An 18,070-nucleotide genomic window follows, 5' to 3' on the forward strand; every position below is an offset into this window, starting at 1 on the left:
TGTCTATCTATCTATCTATCTATCTATCTATCTATCTATCTATCTGTCTGTCTGTCTGTCTGTCTGTCTATCTAGCTATCATCTCATCTATATAACTTTTATTTCTTTTTCTTTTTCTTTTTTCTTTTTTCCTTTTTTTTCTTTCTTCCCTCTCTCCCTCCTCTCTGGTAACCACTAGTCCATTGAAAAGTTGCACTCTTTTTAATATTTGTATTTAAAATTTTTTTCATAAGCTTGTTAAAGAACAAAACTTGGCCTCTTGGAAGAGTGAGAGCTTTGATGTGACTGACGTAGCTAGCCACTGAGTCCTAGCTTCCTTTGTTTGTACTAACCCCTCCCTCCCTTTAAATTTGTCTTTTTTGTACAATGAGTGGATGCGTTAGAGGCAGCGAAGATAGGAACCCAAAAGGGGAATATGATCTGCATTTCTTTCAGCTTCAGCTTAAATTTGTTTATTGACTTAACTCACAAACTAGCAACAGGTCAGCAGGCCCAAGGGCACAGGCTCTCTGGCCAGGCTGTGCTTTCTTTGGTGGGGAGCTCCAATGACACTTTTGGTTTGGCTCTTCTCCCGGATGATTGAGACGAGATGTCCTGGCTTCCAGACTGGTTTCTGTCACGTGAACAGCACAAACTTTCTAACTAGAGAGCTGTGTTATTGGCTTTAGGGATTTATGCCCTAAACCCGTGGTTAAAGTATTGAGTCATGACAGCACAGTGGTTGCCAGCTTCTTAGGGTGAAACCTGGAGGTTCCCTTCTTTGCTCTTGACATGAGGGTGAGGGTGTTTTCTGGCAGGAGTGTATGACTTGGGCTTGGAGGATTACTGTTAATTATGTGCTGGTTGAGGCTTGGTCTGGCTCGAGGATGCACGTGGACTTCACTTGGGCTCCTTCCTCCCTTATCTAGGGAGGAAGTGGGAAAGGAAGGGGACTGATTCTGGCTTCCGCTTTGCACACCCCCGCCAACGCTGATGCAGGGCAGACGCAGAGAAGGGAGTGTGCTTTGCTTTCGTTGCTCTGCTTTAGGCCATGGAGCAAAATGTTTGCAGGGTGCCAGTGGATTTTTTGAATGCTTGCGTTTTGGTTTCCCCTTTGATGATGGAGTGCCTACATCATTTTCCTCCTGCAACAGAAAAGTCACCGGACTGAGAGGACTGAGTGCTGGGTGAATTTCCAGGAGCCACTACAAGAAGTGCCGTATTAGAACATCCTTTGGGGACCAAGTGTGTGGAGAGGGCTGTCCGTCCACTGGACACACTTACTGAGAAACGCCCTTTCCGTTTCCTAATGGCCAGGATGTTGAAACTTGTGGGGAAAACACATCCCCTTTCAAATGTTTCTCCTACAACCTTTAAACCGTATCCCATGATTTTTTTAAAGCTCCAAATAGTATTTGGCATCTGGTGTACTTGGGAAGTGAAACCAGACATGAGGAATGTGCAAGCAGAGAGAGATGGCCAAGGAAAGAAGCAAAGCAATTTTTTTCTTTCGCATTCTTCTTGATAAGAGAATTTGGGTTAACGTTATCGTGTTGTTGAAACCCAAATTGCATGTCCGGGCCCTTTGGAAAAATGCAAAATGTGAAAATGTGGGATAAACTGCAGCTCTGAAGACAATAGGTATGGCAGTTAGAATTAAGGGTTCCCCCAACCATTATAGTTGCTCGAATGGCGTAAATTTTCTTTCACGTCCCACTTTTTATGTCTGTGACATTGTTTCAGTAACTCTAGAGACCATTTTTAATAAAGAAACAATGACAGTATTTTAGTGTTGAAATTATAATTGGAGAATTAAATGTGAAATACTGTCTCTCTTGATTAAAATAATCGAAGTGGGGCATGACCTCTCTGGCTCCTCCTGTACTTCTGCAAGTATATGCAGAAACGCAGTTGTTGAACTAAGATGGGAGCTGGGGAGAACTCACTCTCTCTCCTCTCCCTTTCTTCAGCATCTAAGTTGTTTCCCCTGTAACCACTTTGGTAAGAGGAACTTTGGTAACTTAGCCAGTCAGCGTATCCATCTGTCTGGACAGCTATCTTATAAACGTGTGGCAGACGTCCCTGATGAACCAATTTAAATGATGTATGTATCAGTGCAAATCTATCTTATCAACACAGCCTTCAAGTTTCCCCCCATATATTTAGTACTGATCGTGTGCTGCTTTGTGGAAAACAGACTGTACATAGCACATATGTATTGTGACTTGGCATTCTCATAAGGAGGGTTTCCTTGTGGACTATATGAGTTGTTCTTCAATGTTTTTTATTATCGTGATCATTGTCATCTACATTCCTTAAAATTTGGCCCTCGCTTTTTGACTGTTACCACATTGAGAGTCTTGTTTGTTTTGTTAGACAGTACAAATGACTCTGACTTCAAGCTAGGCCACAGATGGATTAAATTTCTTATTCTTTGCTAAGCAAAATGCACCTGCTCCAGAATCTTAAGTAGCTTTTTAATTGCTTCCTTGTGCATGACATAGCAATAGTCATCTGTAATGCTATAGATGGATTGCATTTTGGATGTCCCAGAAGTGACTTTTCCCCCTCTGCAACCATGCCAGAAGCTGAGATTAGAAGATGTGTTCTGGTTGAGGGCCCAGCTGTCATGGTGGAATTAGTCCTTTCTCTCAGTCCGATTTGATTAAAAAGAGACCAGGAGTGGAAACATAGGCCCCTGGGTTTAGTCACTGTATTCTCTCTTCACGGGAAAGAAGGACCAACTTCACTGCTCCCTAAGTGTTCCCACGAGGCTGCAATCTCTCTAGTGTGTGGATCTTCTGCTGTTTCTCTAGCACCTAACACTGTGTCTTGTCTGGCCTACTGACTGAAGAGGCTGAGCTATGGTAGCTGACTAAGTGAGTATGCCTTGGGCAAAATGTTCACAGAATGTAAGGACTCATGAAATGTCTCAGAGATTCTACCAGTGGGTCTGTTTCCACAGAAGCTTACTTGAGGATGGGTGGAAAAACCAAGCACCAGTTAGTTCTGCCAAATAGAAATTCCTGGTTGGTGGGAAGCTGCAAATACCCCGAGGATGAAGTCTATTTGTGAAGCTACTGTCAGCATCGAAAATCTTGACAAGTGACTAAAGAGCACTTGGCGATCTGATCAGCTTCAAATATTTTGGCAGTTGTGAAAAACAGATCTACAGGCAACTGTGGGAAGAACACCCAGTCACACAGCCCTGAAGTTCAGAGATGAGATCATCTGTTCATTTAGGCATTTATGTCTTCACATTCAGCAAACATTTATTGAGAATATATGGTGTGCCAGGGACTGAACAAAACTTGGTCCCTGTCTTGAGGATCTCATAGTTGGGGAAACAGGCATGAATTTAAGCAAACACTCAACTATGTATATGGTGCTAGGAGTATGGAAAGAAATGTGTGACCATCTCTAGGGAAACTTAAAGATTTATAAAATCATCAGTATTCGTGTGGGTCTTGAATGGTGAATGGAAGATGGTCAGGTAAAGAAGTAATAGAGCATCCTAAGCTGAGGGGACTGCAGAGGTGTGAGCTCAGAAATGTGGTTCCTTTCAAGATCTACTGATTGCATGTGCACGTGTTGGGAGGTGGGGAGTGGGCAGCATGTGGATACACAGTGCTCAGGATGTTGGGAAACAAGGGTGGAAAATACAGTAGGTAAGGGCCAGGCCATGGAGGGTCCTGTGGTCCAGGCTGGAAAGTTGGACTGTATCCAGGAGACGCTGCAGAGCTGAGTGACACAATCAGATTTATGATGTGCTGAGAATAAATCCCAGACTCCTCACTCCAGTGTGTGAGGCCCTGGGGTCTGGACCCCTGCCCTCTTCAGCCTCCTCTCTTAACACTTCTTTTACTCACTGCTCCAGCCTCACTGGTCTTCCTTTTCTGACTCAAACATGCCAAGTTCTCCACCTGCTTCGGGCTTCTGTACACACTCCTCTGCCTGGAATCCTCCTCCCTGATCCTTTGCAGGGCTGGTCCATTTCTCCATTAGGTCTTAGTTCAAGCACCCCTCTCCAGAGAGGCCTTGCCTGATCACACTATCTGACGTTCCCACCACCATTATCACCATTTTCTTTTGCTTTCCTCTTGCGTCCCTTGTAACACTAACCAAAATCGATACTTTAGTTTACTTGATTTTTTTTCCTTCTTTCTCCAAAGCAAATAAGCTCTCTGAAGTTACATGGTTTCATTTTCTTCCCTCTTTCCTACTGTGCCTAGGCACAGTGTTTGACACATAATTGGTATTTGGTAAACATTTGACTCAAATTAAATGGATGAACTAGGGCAGCTTTGTCAACTGCATGGACACACCACCTGTTTTTGTATGGTCCATGAGCTAAGAATGGTTTTCACATTTTTAAATGGTACAGCAAATCAAAAAAAGAACAATATTTTATGACATGACATTATATGAAATTCATATTTCAGTGTCCAAAAATAAAGTTTTATTGGCACACAGGCATGCCCATATTCTCAGATGTCTGTGGCTGCTTTCATGATGAAATGGTAGGGTTCAGTAATTGTGATAGAGGCCCATAAAGCCTAAAATATTTACTATCTGGCCTTTTACAGAAAAGGTTTGCCAACCCCTCGCTGGGAAATCAGTAGTCAGGGAGAAGTCTTAAGAAGTTGTTGTCATTCAGATAGGAGATGAGGATAGGCTGGACTAAGGTCGTGACCTTGAGGTTGGAGAGGGTGGGAACTGAATTCCAGCCAGATTAAGCAAGCAGGTTTCCTGAACTCTGCCAAGCTTCCATGCCCCACTCCCAACCAATTAAACTTTTCTGAATCTTCACCAGAATATCAAATCTCTCTCAAATTTTTCTCTTCCTAATTGCCCTGCTCTCTCCCAAATGTCTACTTAAGTGTCATCTGTGATATGGGGATGATGGAATGACGTGATGGGTGTGATGTGCTTACTAAAATCATATACACAGCCAGTTCCTGGGATCCCTTGTTATCGAAGTGCTAGAACCATTGAGGAGAACTGGCCAGAAGCGTCAACTGCCACCGAGGAGTCGAGTGGGGTGGATGATTACTCTTGCTTCCTGTTTTGGTCTATAGCTAGGAGACTAGGCTCTGAACAGTCAAGTTCCGAATACGTGTATTAAAAATGGTTGCTTGTTGGAAATCTCAAAGCTTTGTCATCACCTACAGTTTAAGGATTGGTTTAATAGAAGACCTTGTATTTGGGGTTCCACAGAGGAACCAGCGTCAGACTTGGTCTTTGGGCTTTAAACACAAATCACTTGTCAAAGGCAATATTTTATATTTATTAAAATTATTTCAATTAGTTTCTTAAATGTAATAGACCTTGTATCTTATTACCATCTTAGAAACTAGCCAAGACCCTCATATTCTTTGGTTTATAGAACCGCTGGCATTTTTTTTAAGACTGAAAAAATGCTTTGGATTGAGACCTTAACATTTCCTCCGTACTCTTCCGCAATACAGTCAGAATGTAATATAACTTAGATTTAAGTGAAGTAACTTGGAAAATGAAAAAAATTAAGTAATTGCTCTCTCCGTTCACTTCCCAGATACTTTGGTTATACTCTATATATGCGAGGCAGTAATCAGCACATGCTGTGGGCACTTTTCCTCAAGGAGTTGACTCTTCAGTGGGGGGAAGACCCAGACCACAAATTCCTCTAATTGTTGGCTGTGCATCATGGGGTCACAATGTGCTAAGAGGGCCCAGACCACATTCAATTGAGTAGGTTAGTACATTTGTCCCATGTACTATCATGTGCTAGGGACACAGAGAACAATATAGGCAAGGCCCCTCCCCCATGAAATAATAAAATAAGATAAATTAAATAGTGGTAGGTGCTGTGGAGAAAATCACACAGGGTAAGGGGATAGAGAGTGTCTGGTGCATTCAAAGAGGACTACTGCAGATAGGTAGCTGCAGATGGCCTCTCTGAGACAATAAAGTTCATGTTGAGGTCATAATGATGAGGAAGACACAGCTGTGCACAAATGAGAACCAGAACATGCCAGTCAAGGCCAGAGCTGATGCAATGACCCTGGGGTAGGAGCCTGCATGGCCAGAGTAGTTGAAGTGCAGTGACTCATACGAAGAATGCTCCATGGTGAGGAGGCAAAGCAGGCAGGGGCCACATTGAGGAGGCCCTTGGAGGCTGTTGGATGGCCTTTGCATATTCTTATAATTTCAGTGAGCCACAGGAGGTTTGATACATAAAAATTTAACATCCAAAATGGATAAAAGCAGAGCTGTGAAATTGAAGCTGGAGTGAGAAGCTCAAATCAGTACCTACTGAAAATCTCTGATCTTTCCCCCATCTCTCATCTAATAGTTTGGGGTATCTTATACCTTAGGTAAGTCTAGTCTAAAGACAACAGAGCCAGGGACTTCTCACCTTCATCCTATCCCATTCACAGACATTAGAAAGTTCTTCCTTACGTCTCCTTATAGCTTCCACCCATTGGTTTTAATTCAGCAGATGCCACCACTCTGTTGCTATTTATTTGTAGCAGCCCTGAAATCAGCTCAAGGACAGTGCAGGTTTCTGCATGCCCATTAGGCCTTCTCTTCCTTTTTAGAAAGTGCCCGTACTATTGTTAGCCCTGTCTCTCAGGACATGCTGGGATCTCAGGATAGTGACATTAATTGCACTGTCTGGTGATCTGCAGTCTACTCTCTGTGAGGGTGCTCAGCATTCATTGTAGCTTCTTCAGCAAGGTCACCTGCTATAGCTCTAAAAAGTGAGAGCTGTCAAGGCCCAACCATATCTGCTCGCTTGCTCACTAGTGTGTGTGCTCTCTTTCTCTCTGTCTCTCTGTCTCTCTGTCTCTCTGTCTCTCTGTCTCTCTGTCTCTCTGTCTCTCTCTCTCAGACAGGCTTTTAAATGTGACTCCCGAGCTCTTGTGGGATAAACCCAGAGTCCTCGACCTGGGCTGCAGTTTCTCCATACTAGTGTTCCTCTCTAGGCTGACTCTTCACACCTTTGTTCCTGTCATCTTTCCTTCACAGATGCATTTCTCCTCTGCCCTTACAACTCATGAAGGGCCAATTCTCATCCCACCTTTCTTTCCCAACTCTGTCTCTTGTTAAAAATTGAAAATCTACAAAAGTTTTACATGAACATGCTCTCATTATACATATATTAAAAAATGAAAAGAATGTTTCCTTTCTTGCCTTTTCCCAGTCCCCTTTCTCTCTGAGTTAGGAATTTGCTTTGTATCTTTCTAGGCCTGTTAGCTATGCATTTAGATGTAAATTTAGTTTGTTTTTTTTTGTATGAAATTATTCTTAAAACACATTATGGCATCATGTAATACACATTATTCTTTGACTTGCTTTTTTCACTTAACAGTATAACTTAGAAATTTTCCAAGCCAATACACATAGTTGTAACTTAAAAAAAAAAATGGTTCAATCATAAAAAATGTATTATTATGGTAAAAATTCAGACTCAAAGGGTATAAAGTGAAAAGAAATAATTCTCTAATTCCCTAAATTTATTTGGGAGGTTATTGCTATTAATACTTTCTTACATTCATAGATGCTTTAAAACATGTAATCTTGTAGTATATAGTATAGATATCATAATATCTTGAACATTTTTCCATATCTATAACACAGATAGATGCCTCTTCATTTGAATGAGTGCATAGTATTCTATTATGTGAATATACTATAATTTATTTAACTGTCTCCCTATTAGTGCATTCATTTGATCTTTTCTCTTTGAAAATCTCTGGCCTTTCTAGCTCATGTTAAGTTGTTCTTCCTTTGTTTAAGTTATTCAACATATTAACTGAGTGTCTCCTATCTTTCTGGCACTAGGACCCCCAAGATGCTTAATACATAGTGCCTTCCCTGCCCCCCTACCCCCCACCCATTTTGAGTTGTCACAGTCTAACAGGAAGACACACTCCTAAAGAACTTAGAATGTGACCTGAGCTGGAATGGATCGATATTCTTTAGCATATGTATTATTCTACTTGGGGAAGGTAAAGAAGGGGAAATTAGAACTAAATTGTAAAGGATGAATAAGAGATCTCCTGGGGACAAGAACAAGAAGGTCATTCTTATAAGGGAAGTAACAAAAACAAAATGGTTTGGCAAGAAAGAGCGTGTGATGTACAAGGAAGGGCCAGTAGCCCAATGCGATGGCAGCATATGCTGTGGCGTGGACTGACCGGAATTATACTGTTTGGTCATACAAACAGCAGGTGGTCATAGATTTCCTACAGGCAGTCATAGGTTTCAACAGGTGAATAGAAGGACATGTGCTCTCTGCCCAACCGGACTCAAACTCTCTTGGAGTTGTTAGCTTTATGCTCCTAGAAGGCACTGTCATTGCCTCCAGTGCAGGTGGCTCTTGCTTGAATTGGTCTGACTTAAAAAAATTTTTTTATTCACTTTGCACTCTTAACCATGTCATGTCCTCTTTTTGCAGAGTTTAGTCACTCAAGAAATAGTACAGAATTCAGTCATGGCCCCAAGGAAGAGAGCTGGACGGGGGATTTCATTCATCTTTTGCTGTTTTCGAAATAATGATCATCCAGAAATCACATATCGGCTGCGAAATGATAGCAACTTTGCACTTCAGACCATGGAGCCAGCATTACCCATGCCCCCTGTGGAGGAGCTGGACGTCATGTTCAGTGAACTTGTGGTAAGTCTCCGACTTCCATCCTGGCAGTGGTGGAGAGTCAGGAGGGAGAAGAGAGGATGTGAATAGTTTGGTTTGGTTAGCCATGGGCTTCCCTTTCTCCAGTGACATGGCCCCCATCTGTCCCTTATGCGTGCAGCGCCCCTGTCTGTACTGAGCCTGTGGAGAAAGAGGAGAAGGAAGAAGGTAGCATCTCTACATCAAAAGGCTTTGCTGGTGCTTTACTTTTAAGTGGAAGGCTTTAGACCTATAAGTCTTCAAATACGTGGCAGTGCTGCATCCTGTTACCCTTTCTGATTCCTCCCCAACCCCACCTGAGTCTGTACTCATGTGCATAAATAATTCCCTTGTCTGCTTCGCACCTCCTGGGGGTCCCTAGTGCTTCCTTGATCCCCACTCCCAGTGTATAGTATTAATGTCTTTTTAAAAATTAGTCATACTCCCCTTCTTGTCCTTGATCCTTTGATGAAAGACATTATTACTTAAGTGAAGTATAATTATTTAGCCTAATGATAGGATTGCAATAATAACTCTTGTGGGAAACTTTTTATAGATACTATCGTATTTTAGAATCCACTATACTGAAGTAAGAGCTGTATCTGGTATAGGACTCATGCATCAAGAGATGTAAGGGCTCCCTTCAACTGAGCTTTTAAAGCATCTCCAAAGTAGTGTTTCTTTCCAATCTGTTTCAGAGGATATTATGGTGTAGTTTAAAGGGCACTGACCTGGGTTCAACTTACTGCTCTGATTTTATTATCCGAGTAAGTATGGAAAAAGCATATGATTTTTCTTGTGATAGAAGAACTTCAGTGGCAGATGTAATGAATGTGGGTCAGCTGGGGTTCTGCTCCTCTCTCTCTTCTATCCAAGACTCAGCCCTGCTGGAAGAGAAATGAGAGACATGGTGAACTCCTAGCAGGCCCTAAGCGTATGTTTGGAAATGACACATGTCACTTCTGCCTGCATTTCTTTAGCCAAAGTAAATCACATGGCCACTCTCGAGTTTACAGGGCAGGGATGTATCATCCTTCTACAGAGACTGGTCCCATAAATCATAGGACCAAGCCTAAGGTCACTGGTGTGGGTGGAGGACACACAGTTTTCTCACAGGCGAGGAGCAGTGAATCATTTGCCATGATGGCTACCAAGAAGAGCAATCATAATGTATTGACAGGCTTGGTTTTATTTCCCACTTAAAGCATTTTAAAACCAAGAGTCAACCTAAGGAGACAGATATTACTGATAGACAAAGACCTCTTCGGTGGTTGTGAAGCTGTGAGCAGAGCTAAGCACCCTCACAGCATTCACATCCACTGTCTTTTCAATCGTATTCTGTCATCCTCCCAAAATGCGACCTAAGCCAGAGCCTGGGTGGTGGCAGCTCCATGTACATCTTGAAGACAGCTCATTGTTCAGTATTCATAAGGGAGAAAATTCCACTTTCTGCCTTACTGATGTCTTTATTCAGTGTGAAAATTGCCTACAGCTGTTAGTTGTTAAAAAGCCAATGCCAAACCAGACCTTTAAGCTGAAACCATTGGAAAACAAATTATCTTGAGGTTTGTATCTGTCCTGGTTAGTGACTGATGGATTTTTGTCTACTTCTGACTTTAGGGACTTTGACCACAAATCTATCCAACTGCTAAGGGTGTCCTGGGGCAAGGGAAGTGGACTCAAAGCCACTGGAAACCTCTGCCGTGGGTTCTCTTGAGTAGTCACAGAAGCAGTTGTGCTTCCGCCCGTTCTCAGGAGAGGGCGGCCACATGGAGAGGCAGAGAGTGCATGGCCCTTGGAGTCAAACCACTCTGCAAGTAGGGTAACTTCCTTTAAGATGGTTTCTGTTGGAATTTGTTTATAAAATGAGGATAATACCTCCTTTCTGATAAGGGGTAGTGTGAAGATTAAAGCAGCTAACTTCATTTAAAAGGCCAGCACCTAGTAGGTGCTTTACGCCCTGCATCCTAGAGAGATGGGAGAGAATAATACAGGCATTTTTCTGGGCACTACACCCTAAGCAGATATCCCAGGCTTTTCCTTTTCTTGAAAGCTAATCTGCCTACTGTGAGAGAGCCAGTGTGGGTCCCAGGTTGTAGGCCATTTTACCTCTGTTATCTGTTGGAAAGCATCTCATCAGAACTGGTTGCTGTAAACTAATTTCCTTGGCCATGTCTGATGAGTCACTCATTTGATGTTTTTAAAAGTGATACTAAATAGGTTGCTTTCAGAATAGCTTACTGCAACCTTATCATCTCATAAATTAAGCAAGCCTGTATGGGAGGTCAGCCGCATGAATCTTTAAAGAAGGTGGGAAGCGAGGAGTGCCTTGTTCTCTAGCAGGTTCCCTGCTACAGGCAACAGAATGAGAGTCATTCCAATTTCAGGAAGCAGTGGTTTCCGGAGGTCTCAGTCCCACACTCTGCCTATTTTTTTTTTTTAATAACAACTTTATTGAGATACAATTTACATACCATGCAATTTATCTATTTAAAATGTACAATTTAATGGCTTTTAGTATAGTCACAGAATTATGCAACCATCAATACAGTAAGTTTTAGGACATTTTCATCACCCCCAGAGCAACTCCCTTTACCTGTTCACCATCACTCCCCGTTTCTCCCCAGCCCTGCCATCCCCCGGCAACCACTAGTCTACTCTGTTTCTGTGAATTTGCCTATTCTGAGCTTTTCATATAAATGAAATCATGTACTATGTGCCCTTTTGTAACTGGCTTCTTTTACTTAGCATAAGTGTTTTCAGGGTTCATCCACGTTGTAGCATATATCAATACTTCATTTCTTTATATTGCCAAATAATATTCCATTGTGTGGACACGCCACATTTTATTTATCCATTTGTCATTGATGGACATTTAGTCTTTTTTATGACTAAAGCTGCTATAAAAGTTTTGCATGGAAATATAGTTTTAGTTCTCATGGATATATACCCATGAGTGGGATTTCTAGGTCATATGGTAACGCCGTGTTTAACTTTTGAGAAACTGCCAGACTGGTTTTCCAAAGCAGCTGCACCATTTTACATTCCCACCAACAGTGTATGAGGGTTCTAGTTTTTCCACATATTTGCCAACTGTTGTGAGTTTGTGTAACTTCTGCTAACCATATATTTTATGCCTTTGCACATCAATCCCTTTTTTTCTGGATTACTATCCCTTCCTCACCTGTTGTTCACTTCTGCTTTATCCTCTGTCTCTGCCACAAATCAAGAACATAACCAATCTGAGATCCAGCACTGTTCCCATAAAATAAGATTTAGCTAAATCCTGTCTTTGTTACAGGCTTCAAAGGTCTTAGAGTATCCCCACCAACCTTTTGAAGAGTCTTAGGCAACTCGATATACTGTCCTTGCACAAGTAACTTTTTCCAACTCAGTGTTAGCAATAGAAGACTTCTTTGGGGATGAACAGAAGAAACTGTCATTAATTGACAGACTAATTCTTATGATGTGTGTGTGCTAAGTGCCTACTCTGTACCAGGCCCTGAGGTAACTGGTTAGGAAAGCAGAAATGGTCTTTAATGACTTTGAAGGGCCGAAGGTCTAGCAAAGGACAGAGATAACTAAACATACAATTTTATCCAGTGTGACCAACTGCCATGAGAGGGGCTGCTCAAGCATTACATTTTGCTAGAGAAGAACTTTTATTCCTCCCCTCACAGGTTCTGTTTCTATCACCCATAGCTCTCTTACAGGGGGTGAAGGGGTGGGGGAGTAATATTACCAGCTTCTCTTTCATCCTCTTTGGAATATGCATAGCTCAGTCTCTCTCCCTGTCTCTATTTCTCTGCAAGTTAACCCGCTTTCAAAAAAAAAACACTTATTCTGTGACCTTTAGTCCTATACATTTCATAGGAATGACCCCCTTTGGGGAGTTCAGCCGTTCCTATGACTGGTGGGTAAGTGTCTAATTCAGCACTGAAATCTCAGCAAGCCTGCTTGTCTGCAGATGAAAGTTGGGCTTTCCAATTCAGCTTTCATGACTAAAAAGGAAGGCATTTTGATTTCCATTTGTTGATTGCATAGCTTAGCTCTCAGATAATTCTAAACTTGCTGGGAAAGGAGAGTGCTATTTACTGAAACCTGCCCCCAAGCCCCACAGGTGCCTAACCTAGTATAGAAGGATCTTGGAAGGCTTCCTGGAGGACGTGACATTTAATGTAAGATATGAAAAACAAGAAGGGATTATCCAGGCAAAGAGGAGAGAAAAGAGTTTCATAGACAGTGAGAATAGCATGTATAAGGGCTGGGAAGTGAGAGAGACAATGTAGAGGCCCAAAGAACTGAGAGTTCAGTGTAGGTGTAGCATGAAATGGGAGGCTGGAGCATTGGGGGTTCTGAGAGGCAAGCCTAGAAAAGGAGATGCGGATGTTTATATTCTTAGTTAAATTACATATTTCAGATTCTTATTTGAACCAGAGAAAAGTACCTCTGCTTTTTTACAGGATTTCTCAGTGAATTAAATATACCAACGTACATCGAAATATCTTGCTATTTGGTTATATTTACAAAAATAATGATTGCTCTTTGCAGTCTCCGACATTTTGGCAAGTTTAGCAAAAGTGTTATATGTCTCCCTGGGTAGATGCTGAGTATGTTTTCCTTTGATTCCAACTGCTGAGGTAAAATGCCTTCTTGTTACAATGGATCTCTTTTCTGGCTACTTTAATTTTGAAATAAAACTACTAGGAGTCCCCTTCCGCTTTTCTACGCAATGCATAGACTCCTACGTACACTAAAAGTTGATGGGCTAAGGGTTTCCTATAGAATATTTTATAGGAATAGCGATAATGGAATTGATATTTCCTCTCAGGTTTCCTGAGCTCTCTTGCCGTGTGAAACATGCAAAATGTCCAACTGCTTTTTGTAGGTGAGATTTTAGGTGGGAAACCTGGTTTAAGATAAGTCTGGTTATTATTTTTGAAGCATATTTTAGTAAATATCACCTATTTTAGAACACACATTATTTGTGTACCTGGAATCAGTTTTACAGACTGATTAGAGGAAAGCTTCATTTCTAATACAGTAAGTACATCATTGTGAATTTATAGTCAGTTGGACGTAATATGCAATGTGTACCCAGTTTTTCCTAAATTGAAATATTCCCAATTCCATTTTATACTGTTCTGGTTAATTTCCTTTTTTCAAACCCATTGCTTAGTTTTCCATTTATTTGGCCAATGGGTCTAGTGCTGTGTCTTCCAGGAAACGTAAAATATTTTAAAGAAACTTATGAGAAATTCATTACTCATCATGAAACCACCATTTATACTATTGAGAATTGTCAATGAAAATTAAAATCTCGATGAAGATGGTAGTGATGGTGGATACCATAGGATGATGCGAAGATTTGTATCTTTATAAATATAATTACTTACTACAGGTGAGTTTTATTAAGTACTGAGGACATTCCTAACATTACTCACCAGCCTAGAATTTGAGAAATGAAGATAACAGGAATGAGAGAATTTATTTGATGTATCAGAGTTGGATGAATTCACAGGCAAGGTAAGCTGTGCCAAATGAATTCCCTTAAGAATCTACATCAGTAATCTCTTCATTTTTCAATATGAAGTCACTTTGGAATGAAAGGAGCTACAGGAATCCAAGTTAGTCTTACAGATTTACCAGTGTATACATTTTGTTCTTTTACTAGCCAGTACGAATTGTTACCCATCTTCTCAGGCTGTCAACATAATTTTTTTTTTTTATTATTGCTAGGGCTATTTTAAGCTCTCTTTAATAGTAAACTTATTCCATTATTACCAGAATCGATGAAAAGTCTCAACACTTTTTATCTCTTTAGTTTTAAAACTCGCCTTTTACATTAAGACCATGTAAGAATACAACGTTTCTTACAGAAACTATTCAATTCCCTGTATTCAAGAAAGATGAGAAGATTGAGTAGCAGGAACATTTAATTTTAACTTGATTGAAGAAAAAATCTGTTGTTTCTTAATTAGAGTGTAAAGGATTTTAATCTGTTGTTTCTTAATTAGAGTGTAAAGGATTGCTCAATAATTATGCAGAGGAAATCAGACTGTATAAAGACTTCAAAGTCATATCTAGAACAGTCTTAAAGTATTAAGTTGTCTGAAAGCCAAAAATTGGAGCCTAACGAAAGGATTGATATTAAAATTGTTTATTTCCATGAGGTTAAAAATTCTTTTAATTTGACAAATCTAGGAAGGTCAAAAGAGAAAATTCTATTTAGCTAAAGGACATGATTAGTTGACAATGAAGAAAAACAAATATTGAGTAGATCTTCCCTTGACAATGTGGCATTTTTGGATAAATCAATTTGGTGAGTTAATAGAAAAATGTTTAAAACAGTATGAAAATATGCAGTATATCACAAGGGGAAGTGAGAATGTAGATAGAGGTTTAAAATGTGTTCAGTGCTAAAATTCTTGAATAGTAGATTAAACTGGTGCCGATATACAGTCAATTTAAAGATGACTACAAACCCAGAAATGTATAAATAAATAATTTTGGTTCTGAGAACAACTGATGGCTGTGATTCAGGGTGATGTTGATAAAGGTGGTTTTGCTTACTTATATCTGTTGTACTTTTGAACAGAACGTTGCATCACTTATCAAATTCGGGTTGGCAGTAGATCTTCATCCCAGTGATCAGTATACATTTCGTAGTACTAGTTGAGGTCCTTTCTGCTTAGAGACAGTAAACTGTTCAACATAACTTCTTAAATTTCCTTCTTGTTCTCTGATTCACTAAACAAATCCAGTAAAGCTTAAGATAAACCCACAAAACCATTTTATTCCCTCTAATTCTAAATTTATGTTTTATCTCACCAAGATCATTTCAAATGTCCTTTTCTACAGGCTGTTAAATTTAGATTTTGACCTCATATTAGATATTTTGTTATCAATCAATACATTTATTTCTGGGTGCTTCTTAATTTAGATTCTAGCAATCGAGATGGAGGAAAGAAATATAGAATCTTTCTTTTTTTAATGCAAATACTGTAAAACTGTCCCCGAACTTAATGTTATTAAGGAAATGGTTGCATCCCCTTGGCCTTGATAATTTTTATTACCGAGTCTTAAAGTGACTCTGAGTAGTATGCACTTACTTCGCTTTCAGTTGCAGTTTGAAATCTAATTATTTAACTTAATCCTTAGGCTACATGTGCAAATTACACAAAGGCAATATACTGTACTGACGTTTCAAGTCTCTATATGTCCCAATATAAACCAGTATAGATATTAAAAGACTGGGAGAATAATTTGATTCTATAAGTAGTGTGGTTTAGGTAAGCTTTCAAGTGTAATTTTGAAAATGTGTTTCAGTAATGGCTGGAACACTGGTAATTTGAACAAATAACTGCTCATGAGAATATATATTGATGCACTGGGAATCATCCAAACACCATTTGCTTTTACAAAATATATGTCATATGGCCTGTAGGGGTAAATCCCCAATATGTGGATGGTATATTCTAGTTCTAAACTATCCTCAAATACTTTTATTTGCTATGCTTAGAATCCTCCCTTCCCCCACTGTCAATTCCCAGAATGCCTCTGGAATTTAAAACTGTTTCTTGACGCAAGATATAGGAGTCCAGCACCAGTTATATCTTTTAGTTATGATTTTCTGGCTTGTGGATGGAGAACTATATATACATATACACACACATATATATGTAATATATATACACTATATATATATATTTTGAAAACCAAATCCCTAAAAAAGTTTTTTTCTCTCGTCAATTTTCAGTAAATCCACTAGAAACATTCTACAGCTGCTAGCTGTTTATTTCATTACACAATGTAATATTTAAGAACTAAACTAAACCAAATGACTGAAAGCTCATTCAGAATATATATTTGGGTTGTTTTCAATCAAGATGGACCTTTCTCGGATGTAGAAGAAAAAGTCAGCAAGTTCTTTACCACCTTCTAAACAGTGAGACCATTTGAGTCTGTTCACACAGGGACATTCATTATGTTAAACCCACTATGAATATACATATACATCCTTGCACCTTCAGAGAGTAGAATGGCATGCAGGCATCGTACCTGGCTTTTTCACACGCAGGATTCCCAGGGCCTGGAGCAGTGCCCAGCCCAAAGTAGGTGCTCAGTAAATGCTTACGGTGGAGATGAATAACTAATTACTGAAAGATAACACATTAGATGTTCAGTAAGTATTTGAGTGAATGCTTACATGCGTGAATGCATACATGAATGAATGAATGCTGAATCCTTCAACAGCTGGGTTCATATCTTGAATTATTCTCGAAGTAGTGTCAGATTTGGGCTGATCTTTGCTGATTTTTGCACTCTTCCTGCACCCCATCACCTATTGTCATTCTCTTTCCTCATATTTTTCGTTTGGGGGTCAGTTACTGTGGGACCACCAAAGTGGCTGGCATGAAAGGTAGCAAATTAAAAGGCTAAGGGTGATAATGTGTAAGAAATTTTTTCTATCTTTAACAGCCTCTCTGTTATTATTACATGATAAAATAGATAAATGGATGCCAAGTGTGAAGAGACTCATTGTTCCAGATATCTTGACCTAATTAAAACTTGAAATTATATGTTAAAAAAAAAAAAAATTAAAAGTGTCACCTGAGCTGCCAAACAAGTCTCTGGAGGGCATGCTAAGCAGGTATAGGAGGGGCTGGCAAGAGAAGTCTGGTGTCGAGGGAGAGGGACATGTGTGGAACTTGGCTTCATGGTTGCCCACAGGTGCCTCTTTCAACTGTCACTTTATAGCTGGTTTTGTGTCCCAGGAGACAAAGTCCCTCCATTCATTTAGGAAAACACTGCTTAGAAATTCTCTCAGCTAAGCCTTGTCAATAGAAATTGTACTAGATTGTAGCTGTAAAAACTAGAAATATTGGTGGTTGGATGGATGTTAGGAGATGATTTTAACATATTTAGAACCGAGTTATTTATTTTAAATTGCTAGAAAACTGCTGGTGATGTAGACTAATTAAAAGTTAAAGTTACTCTAGTGAGTTTCTGGTTGAAATAACACAAAGAAGCTAAATAAGAAGCCTACAGGGTTAGCAGTATACTTTGATATAGTTCGCATTGCCTCCTATTAAAGGGAGGAAGGGACATAGTATAAACATTCAACCACTGGTAGCAAGAAACTAAAAATTACTTATATTAGTCTTTGTGGGATTTCTCGCTCTTATTTTTATATATTGAAAGAAGACACGTCTATCAGACACAGAACATTATTGTGTAGGTGGTGGTGAGTCATGCTGTGGTATTTTGTGTAATGACTAAGAATGTTGACAGAAGTCTTACAGGCTGAAAACCTTCAAGCTCTTTTTTATGTGTGTACACATCTCTTTAGAAATTTAAAGGTCTGTTCTTTTCCATTTATGTCTTAACTGACTGGTTAGAAACAGGTAGGTAATAATTCACTGAATGCACCTC

At 39.9% G+C, this 18,070-nt stretch overlaps 1 protein-coding gene across 4 annotated transcripts in view; it reads left to right on the plus strand.

The window, feature by feature from the left end:
- Positions 1-18,070, plus strand: part of DAAM1 (dishevelled associated activator of morphogenesis 1) — a 151,899-nt gene that overhangs the window by 50,131 nt on the left and 83,698 nt on the right. For all 4 annotated transcript variants that reach the window (XM_039864084.1, XM_039864076.1, XM_039864093.1 and 1 more), the window contains exon 2: positions 8,423-8,641. In XM_039864084.1, the coding sequence (XP_039720018.1) occupies positions 8,459-8,641 (183 nt within the window). In that variant the 5' untranslated portion in view covers positions 8,423-8,458. The remainder of the gene's footprint in view (positions 1-8,422; positions 8,642-18,070) is intronic.

Source organism: Pteropus medius, unplaced genomic scaffold (genome assembly GCF_902729225.1).
Source record: "Pteropus medius unplaced genomic scaffold, Ma_sr-lr_union100, whole genome shotgun sequence".
Classification (NCBI taxonomy): Eukaryota; Metazoa; Chordata; class Mammalia; order Chiroptera; family Pteropodidae; genus Pteropus; species Pteropus medius.